We start from the raw sequence: 12,380 nt of genomic DNA on the forward strand, positions 1-12,380 counted from the left end.
GGGAAGGGCAGCCCAAACGGTGTGTCCGGGGTATCTCCTCATCCTAAAGGAAGGCCTAAGGGGAGTCCCCCCGCCCCAGCTCCTCAAGGGCTCCTGAAGGGCCCCAGGAGGGGCAGTATAAGAAAGCTTTTCCCTAAGCTCCGCCCCTGAAGTCGGACACATTAGAATGTGAATATACGATGCTGACAGCTATTTCCAGGTCTTCAAGTCTGAAAAATTTGATTCATAAAATGTGGAGGAGAGGCATGGCGGGGTGGGACAGAGAGAGCGGGCAAGGGCAGAGCCCCCGGGTGGCTGCGGCTGGTGGGGCCAGTGAAGGCTCATGGGAAGGGCTGGTGAGGCCGGACACAACCTGGTGTGGGCCGCAGGCTCCAGGCCCACATAAAGGCGGCTCTGGTTGGGCGTTCTCTAGGGAGGCGTGTCTTCTCCTCCCGGTACCATGGTTGAGACAAGTCGGAATCCAATCCGTTTCCCAGTTTACCCATTTCAGGTGTAGCCTTTGGGGGTCCCTGGTTTTCAACAGTGGTGGTGGTGTTGGGTGTCGGATCCAGTGTTCTTCCATCTTGGTCCCGGTCTTTGTGTCTTGTCCCCCTCTGTATGTGTCGCCATGAAAACCCAGGCTCGGGGCCACCAGAGATGAGCAAGTCTCTCCAGTGACCGAGCAGCCACACGAGCCGGCAATGGACTGAGCCTCCAGGTAGACCCACGGCGTCCCAGAGGTGGGCCCTGGACCGGAACAGGGGTCTGTTAGCAGGCAGCCCTCCTTGAATTACGTTGCTAAGGCTGCTGGAACGAATTACTACAAATTCAGTTGATTTTAGCAACACAAATTTATTATCTTTGTTCGGAGTCTGCACTGGGGCTCACTGGGCTAAGATCAAGGTGTGGGCAGGACTGGGTTGCCGAGGCTCTGGGGGAGAATCTGTTTTCCTACCACTCCTTGCTTCTGGAGGCCACCCAGACTCCTTGGCAGTGGCCCCTTCCTCCATCTTCAAAACCAGCCTATCACCCTGACGTGGACTCTTCTGCCTCTGGGGACCCTGTGATTATACCGGGTGCACTCACACACACCTGGGTCATCTCTCCACCTCAAGGTCAGCTGTTAACAGCCTTAACCCCCCCTTTGCCAGGTACACTAATATATTCACAAGTTGTGGGGTTTGGGAAGCGGCATCTTTTGGGGCCATTTTTCCGGCCACCATGCTCAAGGGCAAATAACCCCACATTTGGACAATTTCAAGGAGGAGGCAAGCTCTCCTGGGGGATGACCTCTCGGCCTCCTCCCCACAAGGCCCTGTACTCTGGAGGGAAGGGATAAAAGAGAGGGGGAGGCTGGCAAGGCCAACAAGTGAGCCTTCCTATGGGATGGACTCCATTGCTTTGGAAAGTGCACACCAACCAAAGTCATCCTTCTAGGCAATACCCACACGCGACTCTGGAGAACAGCCAGAACCCCAGAGGTGACCCTGCTTCAGTGGTTCTGCAGAAGGGAAGTCAGAAAGGTCCTCTATACACCAGACAGGAGATACTTCTTGCCATGTGCCCCAAGGTGGCCCTGTGCTGGTGACTGGAGTCCCTCTGTAGACCTACCTAACTCTAAGACTCCTGTATTAGGATGAGTTAGAAATGGGTTACAGACAGCGACGCTAGGGAACCCGTCAACCTCAAGAAAACTTCAATGCGGCGAGCTAACACTGTTAAACATCACACAACTCCCAACCCAGCGGCCTATCCCTTGTAGATATTAGTTTTGCTCCAAAAGACCTAAAGGCTTAGCTAAAACCGTAATAACAATTCTGAGGATAAGCATACTACCTCCTGGCCCACCCACTTATTTTAAGTCTAGGAACTATAGTCTCAGAAACTTCAAATACCTGCAAAAATGGCAGAATCTTATTAAAAACCACCTAGAATTACAAGGGCCATTATGAGGAACGATCTAGTTAGATAAGATCATTTAAGAAGTGCACTTGAAAGTCAGGGCCCCCAAATCAAACAAACAGAATAGGATACCAACTGAATTGGTGAGCAGAAGCCTCCGAAATGCTTCCAAATTCCAAAGTGGCTTCACCGAAAGGTTCGTTGCAAGAGGCTGGTTAATCACGGAACACAGGTTTATCCACTCTTGGCTTCCTTTTACGGAGGAACCAAAGGTATTTGGGTCTACCGGTAAAACACGTTTTGTGCTACACTGAAAAATTTATGAGAAAGTATGCTTCTAGAAATTATACGTTGCGTTTACAAATCGGCTGAGCCACAGAATGCTGATGTAAAAGTTCCCAATAACTTACTTCTTCATTGCCACTAGAAATGAAAAGTTTCTAAGGGTTAAAAATTCTAATATATGTAATTAAGCTACTGGAAATAATAACGGAAACATCTCCATAGGTAAAGAAAGTAAGAGGTGTGTTTTTACTCAAAGAAGGTATGAGGAAAGGAAAGGCTTTTGTGTTGAGGGAAAAGAAAGAAATTTTGGCTTAAAGTGAAGCTGTTTATTTCACAATGGGAAAGAGGGAAAACGTATGGCAAAATCTGAATGTAAAAGAGAGAGTTGTAGATATGTGGAAAATAAGTCTTTGGAAAGAGACGGTCATGTCTGGTCAAGCCAGCTACGATTAGAATACATTTAATAAAGTTAAATGGCTTTTAACATCAAAAACAATACGGTGCAAAATTACAATTTGGTTTTCTCTCTTTTAAAAGGACAATGTTTGGGGTGCATGGGTGGCGGTTAAGTCGCTTAAGTGTCTGACTCTTGATTTCGGCTCAGGTCATGATCTCATGATTTGTGAGACTGAGCCTCATGTTGGGCTCTGTGCTGACAGCGTGGAGCTTGCTTGGGATTGTCTCTCTCCTTCTCTCTCAAAAAAGATAAACTTAAAAATATTAAAAAAATTAAAAAAGGACAAAGTTTTCTTGAACTATTGGTTGCTCTTTTTTTAATTCTTATTGTTTTTAACGTTTTTATTTACTTTTGAGAGACAGCATGAGCAGGGGAGGGGCAGAGAGAGAGAGAGGGAGACACAGAATCGAAAGCAGGCTCCAGGCTCTGAGCTGTCAGTCCAGAGCCCGACGCGGGGCTTGAACACGAACTGTGAAATCATGACCTGAGTTGCAGTTGGATGCTTTACCCACTGAGTCACCCAGGTGCCTGGTTGCTCTTGATAAGATATTGTAAAAGGCTCTTCCTTACCTTTTAAGTTATCTGCCCGGAAAACAAAGATTTTGTGTCTTGTCAAAAATAATTTCCTGGGTCTTTATTATTAGGTCTTTGATTCCTTAAGAAAGCTGAGTCTTCTCTATTAAAAGAGCTAAGGTTTTACTTATTTATTTATGTGTTTATTTATGTATTTATGCATGTACATATTTATTTATTTTTATTTTTAAACAACTATTTAACTTCCTGTATTTGCCTTCAAGGTCTTCAGTCGTCACTGTGGTTAAATAGATGAGTAAATATTGTGTCACCGTGACCTATGATCCTACTTGACCAAGTGTTTTAAACTCTTTTGATTTTTTAAATAAACTTCTAAGAATCAAATGCTAAATGAACCCTTTAAAAAAATGTTTTTTAATGTTTATTTATTTTTGAGAGAGAAACTGAGTGCAAGGGGGTTGGAGCAGAGAGAGAGGGAAACACAGAATCCAAAGCAGGCTCCAGGCTCTGGGCTGTCAGCCCAGAGCCCGATGCAGGACGCAAACTCACAAGCCACAAGATCGTGACCTGAGCCAAAGTCAGATGCTTAACGGACTGAACCACCCTGGGGCCCCTAAATGAACTCTTTTTAACTTTCAACTAACTTTGAGATTTTTCAGAGAGGCCCTTGGACGTCTCAACAGATTTGTTCTCTCACCTTACAAAAAGGGAGATGTTAAACTACCTTGGCTTATTTGGTATGTTAAATCACAAAGGAAGTGTTGTCAAAATATAATACTAAGCCTTCTTTATTTGTATAGGTATGTAAGAGTTGCAGAAATTGCATGACATTCCTAGAAATCTGTTTGTTCTGGTATTATGTCATGATTCCAGTTATTATCTTAAAATGTCATACATCACGGAAATAACTACAATTCCTTATCAAGTGAACTCTCAGCTGATCTTTAACAATGGACACTTTTAAGTCTCTGTCATTTACAGAAAGTTACTGTCTTACTCAGATGCTTTTGCAAACGTTTTCCTACAAAAGTGTTTCGTCTTCACGGGGCTTCATGCAAAGAACTTTTGACAAGTCCAGATTTCAGATAAGTTCAAGGTCATAAAACTGAACTGGGTAAGAATTTTCAGAACTAATGAGGAAAAAAAAGAAAAACCGAATTCAAGCAGAATGAGGATTAATAACAAGGAAATGGACCAGCTGAGGAGGATGACTGTAATTTTTATGACTTCCTGTTTGAAACACTGATGTTTCGTTTTTCCAGATAGAAGGAAACTTTTCTCACACAGCAATTTGGTAAAGTATACCTTTGTAAACAAAGATGAAACATTTACTTTTTCTCCTGAGCTGATCCCTCTGGAACTCAGAAACTTTAAAGTTTTCTTTTCATGGCAATATAATTAGTTATTTGCATAAGTTCAATGAGAACGTGTTATCCTTGTAACAGGACACAACTGGAAATATTGGCTGTATTACCAAGGCTTTGACTCACTTGCCGTATTTGAGAGAGACAGGCCTAGACTCAGATATGACCAGACAGCTTCAAGGAACTGAGGCTGACTGTATGGGCCCAATAAATAAAGCCCCTTAAAAAAAAAAAAAAAGTCAACCTGGTACTTTGCTTACATGGTTCTAGCTTTGAAACCATGGAGAAGCTTACGTGGTCGGTCACTATTCTCGCTGCACTTAATCAGGCCGAACTGAATGTAAAATTACTTTTGCTGGGATTATCTGTAGTGCAAAAAGAATAGGGGTAATCGCGGAGAGAAAAATGATGCTTGCACCTTTGTAGGTATCAGATTCTAATCCTGTTAATTGTCTCTGAGGTTTTGTGATAGACCCGAAAACTGGACTGGATCCTGAATACTTCTAGTTTCCTCAAGTACCTGACCCTGACCCTTGAAACTAACGTTTCTAATTTTCTCCTACCCTTCTGATTTGGAATCATTAGGAACAAAGACCGCCCCTGAGGGAGACCTGGAAGCGACTAGGCCAGGTCCTCCTGTCTGGATGGCAGCCAGGGTCTAGGGACCTGAAGCTTCCGTACGCATCTCACAGCTGAAGAAGGCGCCCCCTGGCAGCTGGTCTTGTAGGATCACTGGAGATCCTCTGCGTCAAATGACTGGGGAGAGAAGCAGTGGACATCTGTGTAGGCTGCTTCTGCCCAAGATGCTGGATGGAGACCTCAGACTTGAACTAAATGTGAAACTCTTTCTTCTTCCTTTTCATTCCTGGATCTGGCATTCGTCTGGGGAGGCAGCACCATCATCCCTATCTCCTAGGCCATTTCTGGGTTGGGGGCGGGGGGTAAACCTTTGCCTTTCAGGCTGCTGGGTTTGTTATAAAAAAAAACTCCTACCTGGCCATTAACGGCGTCACCTCAGTGGGAATGCTTTGTGCCCCGACAGGACTGATCTCTGTCTGGGGGTGGTTACCATTCTCCCTGGGCCCGCGAAGGCCTGGCTGGCTGGCACATAACTGGGCAGAGCCTCTTAGGGTTATCGAACGTGCCCCTAACTGTCTACAGACCGAGACGCCTCATGGTCAGCCCCTGAATTTAGAGTTGGGAAGGACCCGTTGGGAGGTCTCTGTGAGTCAGGATCTGCTTCCTTCGGCTGGGGCCTACTACCCTGGTTAGCAGGAAATTCAAACGATGCTGTGACCAGGAACCTCTCCTTACTCATGAAAGTACCGGGCACTCTGCTGCTTAAGCAACAACTGCTCAGCAAAGATCCTTAGGCTCTCTGGCCAAGGTTGTTCTGGTAAGACAATAGGCCTTGATCATGTTCTGGCGGAACGAGGGGTCTGTGCTGGGGTCAACATCACTCATGCACCTGGATGAACACTTCAGGGAAAGCAGAAACTCATTTACATAAAACCACAGTGGAGCAAGCCGCCAGGCTTAGACAAGCAACTCTTTCAACAGGATCTCTCTTTGACTTCCTTGATTTTGAGTAGTTTGGGTCTTGGGGACCACAGCTCCAAAGTGCATTCCAGACCCTGGGAATTCTCCTGCTTCTAATAATCACAGTAACTTCCCTGGTGCGCTGTCTTCCCTCAAAAGTTTTAAACGCATGTTCAAAACCACTAACCGCCAAGCAAATGATCTCGCAAAGACTGGAATGAATGTCAGGAAAGGAACAAAGAGAATGACCCACTGAGAAACCGTGAGCCTGAGGTCGTGACCCTGTGACCACCACAGGAATTCTGCAAAAACACCATGACCTGGGAATGTCGCACAGATCAAAGCTGCGAGAACGACAGAGTGGTGGCTCAAAATGGCACTGACGCCTTAAATCTCGATCGTGTCTCTCAGGATGAGGGTCTGATCGAAAGGGGGGAATTTTGCTGGAGCACCTGGATGGCTCAGCTGGTTAAGCATCTGACTCCCCATTTCCGCTCAGGTCATGATCTCACGGTTCGTGAGTTTGAGCCCTGCATCCGTCTCACTGCTGACAGTGCAGTCTGCTTGGGATTCTCTCTCTCTGCCCCTCCCCCCGCACTCTTTCAAAACAAGCAAACATTAAAGAAAAAAAAAAAAAGGGAGGAACTGTTAAAAAAGAGACAACAGGCCCCAAATGGAGTCCCTTGTGCCAAGTCCCAAGTCAGCAAACCAAGCAAACCAAGATCTTAACCTAGCTGCGGTGTCAGCCTCTCCTGGGAATGTGACCTTTAACCCGTCAATCGGGAATTTCCTGGTCAGCGCTAGTGAGGTCATCTGCCCACAGGACAGGCCCCTCCCGGCCCCTGCAGGAAGGTGACCTTGCCTGAAGCAATCCACTCTTTCCTTGTCCTTCCCTTTTCTGCCTAGAAAAGCCTTCCATTTGGCACAGCCTCTCAGGGCTCCTTTCTGCCTGCTAGACGGGGTGCCGCCCGATTCATGAATCCTCGGGTAGAAAGTCGGTAGGACTGAGTAAAAAGCCAGAAAGGTCTTTAAAATGTCCTCAGCGAATGCGTTTTTCCAGCAGTGTTCTCTCAGGTGTGTGACTTACTACCCTCATTCTATAGATGGGGAAACACACTGGGAGCCTGGGGGTTCGTTCAAGGCCGCACAGCTGGGAAACGGCGGCGGGGGGAGGGGGGTCTGGGACTCCAGCCCAGGTGTTCCCCGCTGGAACACAGAAACCCTGGTGGAAGAAAGTGCCATGCCTTTCCTGTGGCTCTCTGCAATCTTCTCCACCCTTGACTCTTCGCCTCAGTGAAGATGAACCGGGCTTCCCAACTAGACTTCGAGGGGCGGCCCTCGCGGCGGGGCAGTCTCCTCCAGCAGGACCAGGCGGGTTAGCGGGAAGAGGGCCACTCACCGAAAGGACGTCCTCGCCGTCCCCCCGGGACTCTGTGCGGCCGGCCGCTCGCACCAGAGCCACTCGGAAGGGCTCCCAGGTGAAGGCGCAGCTGGCCAAGTGACAGAACGGCGGAGGCCCCAGACGGTTCGACACGGTCGCGAAGCACAGAGTTGTGGCTTCTTGTTCACCACAAGGTCTCAAAAGTTCTGGACCCTCACTGCCCCCTGTTAAGGCGGAGCACTAATGCAAGCGCCTTGGAGTTTAACAAACAGGTGTAAGCGGGACCTGGGGCCGCTGGCCGCCGACAGCTCTCCGGCTTTTCCACGATAGAAACACGAGCGCTTCAGCGATAAAACAGCGTCAGGTCTCGGTAGAACATTTTGACTCTAAACCTGGTGCAAAAATAATGTTATATGCCAATGAACTAGGAAATTGCTCCTCCTGGGGATCTCCCTTGATGGGAAAGGCGGCCGAACCAGATGTCTGGCTGCGCCTGCACGGGCGCGTGGCTCCGGCGGCCCCTCCTCCGGCCCCGCCGCCTCCTCTCCGCTGGGACCACCTCAGCTCAGGCCCGAGTCATCGCGGCCCGGATGTATCACGACAGCTGCTTACGGCTCTCCTGGCTTCCGTTCTCTCTGCTCTCATCCGTTCTCTGATGTTTCGCCAGGGTGATCCTTCTAGAACGTAAGTCCGATGCCTCGCTCCCGGTGATTCTCCGCCGTTCTCCGACAGAGCCCCTCCCCCGAACCTGGATCTAGACCCCCTCCTGGGGGCCCACTCTCCCACCCAGCACTCCCTCGTCCTAGCCTTATGGAATGGCCTGGAACCCGCAGAGCTCGCCGCGCCCTTCGGTGCCACCTGTAACACCGTCTTCCTCGTGGCCACCTGGGGAATTTTTCTCCTTGTCAACCCGTCAAGTCGTCGAGCGCGATCCCTCCTTCTGTTCCTCTGTGTCTGCTCCCACACCTCACACCCTCGGTGAGGGCTGGCCCGCATCTGCCTTCACAGCTCTGGTGGCAGGCAGCTCCAGAAACCTCTGGAGAGCCAGGACTGAGAGAGGGCTTCTCTACGTTGGAGTAGTTTCCTTCCGAGGGAACCTCCGAGCTTGGCCTCCAAGCCTCCAAGCTTGGCCGTGGCCGTGCGTTCCAGGCACACTTTTCCTCACAGTGTGGTTTCCAGGATATATGGGAATTCCCTGGGCATGGCCGGACTGCTGGAGACCGATGCAGAGACTCTACCTCCTTCATTCTAGAAACTCTATCTCTATTAATGCAGCCTCTTGGCAGCCACATCATCAGGCTACAGCTCACCCTTAGTTGTCGCTCGGGACTCCCTTATACTTCTCCCGTGCCCACCATGCTGGCATTTCCCTAGCGCAGGACTTTGTAATTCTCCCGTCAAATCAGTGCTACTTTGGCAACTGTGGAAGCTAACGTTTGTCTATGGACCTACTTCTTACTTGGGCGTTTTAACCTCTAACCTTCAAAACACTCGTGCAGAGAACCACCAGTTCTCGTTCCCTCCGCTTCTTTCTCACGTTATAAAAAAAAGGTTTAAACATTAAACATTTTAATGATGGTAAAATACAAATAAAATACACCGTCTTAACCAATTTTTAAGCGTATGCTTCAGCAGTGTTAAGAACTTTCACGTTGTTGTGTGACCAATCTCCACAAGCTTTTCATCTCGCAGAGCCGAGACTCTGTACCCATGAAACAGGCCCCCATTCCCCCTCATCTGGCCCCTGGCAGCCAGGATTCCATTTTCTGTCTCTGTGACTTTGACTCCTCTCTCCCTTAGCCCGTTTGCAGAGCTCATCTCGCTTTTTTCCTTTTCTTTTTTAAAAGAGATATAAGCAGTTAAGAGACTTGCCCGAGGCTACATGGCCAGCAAATACCAGACTCCCGGACCTGAACCAAGTGTCACTCCGGAGTTGCCCCGTTTCTCCACAGTCCTGCCTCGTGTCTCCCAGGACTGAGATCCCTCCAGGTGGCCCTCAGTACTTTCAAGTGCACCGACCCCGCCAAACTTCTTCAGTTCCTGGGGGCTGCCTCGGAGACGGTACGAGACAGCCAGGCTCGATACCCCCAGGACGAGGCTCTCTGTTTAACAAACTGGAGCCTACCCCAAAGTGCCATCAAAACGACGGGCACGCCCAAGATGGGCCCGGGAACAAATCTGAGATGTGCAAATGGCAGCTGTCTCGCGGAGAAGGTCAACTCTCTCCAGCAACTACTCCCGAGTTAAGGTCGCTGCAAAGTTGAGCCGTGCTGTGTAAAAGCAAAGGGGCCAAAGCAAATTCGTTCAGCAAATAAAGGTAAACAAATGCTCAGGCGCCTTCGTGAGGTGAAGCAGAAACAGTGCCTCACAGCAAGGAGTTGTGGGGGCGGGTGCGTTGGGAGCTGGGACGGTCTGCAGGAAAGGCCAAGTGAACGCCGGTCCCGCGTCCCTGGCTCTGGGTGTGGCGGTGAGGAGCACGGGCTCAACCCCTGGCTCTGTGCCTGAGCAGCCGTGACCTCATTTTCCTCGTCTGTAAGATGGGAGTCGTAACAGCACTGACCCCGGCGGGCTGCCCTGAGGGTTCAGCGACTCCGTTCGTGTGAAGTGCTCAGAACAGAGCCAGGCACAGAAGAAGTTACTACTAGGATCAGGAGAACTAACGCACGAAGATTCTAGCTCAGGTGACTCATTCCGTGCCTCTCTATTGCGTGCCTTCTATGGCCCAGGCCCAGGATCCTCAGCGGTGAGACTGAGTGCGCAACGCCGAACCCGCACAGTTTCCTTCCGGAATAAAGGGCATCCACAAACCCCCGGATCGCTCCCATGCATGAACGGACTTCCGTATTCCAGTCAGACTCCGGGGTGTTTTTACCGGACAGGATGGACAAGGACACGCTTTCCAGGGCACGTGCCAAGCTGCGGGCCAGCAGTGCCAGCCGCCAGGAGGCCGCTGGCCTGCGGAACTCTCGCGAGGTGGAATGCGGGGACCGCAGATTCGGGGAGGGTTTTCATCCTATGGGGGGCTGCGCCTGCCCAGGCCACCCGAGGCAAACCGCTAAGCAAACCGCTAAGCTCTCCTGTGCTCTCGGGGTGGCTACCCCGCTGTGCACTGAGTGGGGAGAGGCCGCAGCCTGTGGCCTCCTGGGGCTGAGATCCACCCCAGCTCTGGGCGCGTCTCCTCGCTCATAAAGGAAATAAACAGGAGAGCCCTTCTCTCCAAAGCAGCAGCATCATTTGTGAATGTGGAATGTTTTACTGCTCTGTGGAGTCCCCGGGGCGAAGTCAGGGGTTCTGCAGGGTGGCCCAAGTCTTTCCAGGCAGCTGAGGGTTTAGGGCCCCCCCGCTGTACTGTGTGATGTTCCGCTCCGGACACGGTGGCGGGTACTTTCCCCAAAGCATCTGTGACGACTTAAATACCAGGCGGGAGGGGGCTGTGCATCCAAAGGCAGAGGTAGAGACCTCTTTACCGTGCGAGTCACCGCGACAAAGTCTGGGGCATGACGGCCGCCACGGGAGCCGAGACGGATGTTTGAGGGATTGGTTAAGAAAAAGGACCAGCAGCGGCCACCCTGAAGCGGATTCTCAGCACGGAGTCTGGGGCGCTGGGACCACACCAAACACTTTGCCCAGGAAAGCACTTCTCAGGGCATCAGCAGAAGCGTCGACATGGACAGTTGTTATGTAAAAAAATACAAGAATAACTGGCCTGCTAACTCAGAGAGAAATGTCTTGCAAGATGACAGAAATGCCTATGCTGTGGTGACTTTAAGTCCGAGGCCGTGAAGCATCCTACCTGGTTTGCTCTTTCAAGGTCCGTCATGATCATTTCAATTTCGTCGGCCCTGGAAAGGTGAGAGAGAGAGAGAGAGACACCGCTGTTAGTTGGCAACGGGCGGGCTCAGGGTGACCACGGCTCCCAGCTGGGCACGATGACCCGCCGTCACACAGGCCAGGGTCCCTGGCGCTGGGGAAGCGAGGGGTTGTGTGGACCTGCCCGTCGGGAGGAGGTGTGCTTGAGTTGTGGGGAAGGCCGCCCTGTCCTTGGGTGGGGGTGGGGCTCCCAATCTCGTCAGGGAGACAGAGCCAGGAAAAGATAGGTTAGGCTGTGTCCTTCCAGGAGACTGCACAGAGCTCTGAACAGAGTGCCTCCAGAAAACGGGAGGGAGACAGAAATTCCCCTTAGGGGAGGGAATCTGGGAAGGCTTCAAAGGAGGTGAGGTGTGAACTGGGTTTTGAAGGATGTGTAGAAGTTTGCCAGGACGGGGAGCACCACAAGAAGGCAGAGGAGAGGGACGTAGGAGGATGGAAATGGAGGTTGGGAGTCTGCAGTCTGCTCCATAAACCACCCGAGTTCACTGTTGTCACCTGGTGGCTCACACACAGGGAGTTGCTAGGGTCTTTTCCTTTTTTGTCCTTTTCTCTCTGTTTTGAATGCATTCCCTTGAGCGATTCCAAGGCAAATATATGGTTCCAAGATCATGAGACAGAGGGGATGCTGAGTGCTAAAAAGGGGCTGGTTCCAAAAGTCTGACGTAGGCGAGAGCAGGGTACCTGGGCCATCACGGCCCCGACTTCTGCAAGACAGGTCCCCGGGGCCCCTGTCAGGAGGCCAAGGCTGAGCCTGGCGGCCATCGAGGAAGGCTTAGCACGCCCGCGGCAGGTGGAGCATGTTACGGGGCTCCTCGTTGGGGTTCAGGGCCCGCTCCGGCGGGGGACCCCTGACTCCACACTCCATGTGGGCCAGAACCCTCTGTCGCCTACCGGCCCCAGCCTCCTGCTCCGTGCTCTACACCAGGTCCTGCCATGAGGCTGTGCCCACCACCTGCCCTGGCCCACCCGTCAGCCCAGGGCCCCGCGTTCCGACGGCAAACGCCACTCGTGGGCCCGCAGTGAGCCTGTGCTGTCTCCCTGGCTTGCCCTCCGTTCCTGGGACCCTCAC

General features: G+C 51.0%; 1 protein-coding gene across 13 annotated transcripts in view; it reads right to left on the minus strand.

Annotated features, from left to right (window-relative positions):
* The window catches only part of CUX1 (cut like homeobox 1), a 376,245-nt gene that overhangs the window by 96,255 nt on the left and 267,610 nt on the right, over nucleotides 1-12,380 (minus strand). For all 13 annotated transcript variants that reach the window (XM_053894158.1, XM_053894157.1, XM_053894156.1 and 10 more), the window contains exon 9: nucleotides 11,235-11,283. In XM_053894158.1, coding sequence (XP_053750133.1) covers nucleotides 11,235-11,283 — 49 coding nt within the window. The remainder of the gene's footprint in view (nucleotides 1-11,234; nucleotides 11,284-12,380) is intronic.

The sequence above is a fragment of the Panthera pardus genome, unplaced genomic scaffold, assembly GCF_024362965.1.
Source record: "Panthera pardus isolate Hobbes unplaced genomic scaffold, ASM2436296v1 HiC_scaffold_4, whole genome shotgun sequence".
NCBI classification, from domain to species: Eukaryota; Metazoa; Chordata; class Mammalia; order Carnivora; family Felidae; genus Panthera; species Panthera pardus.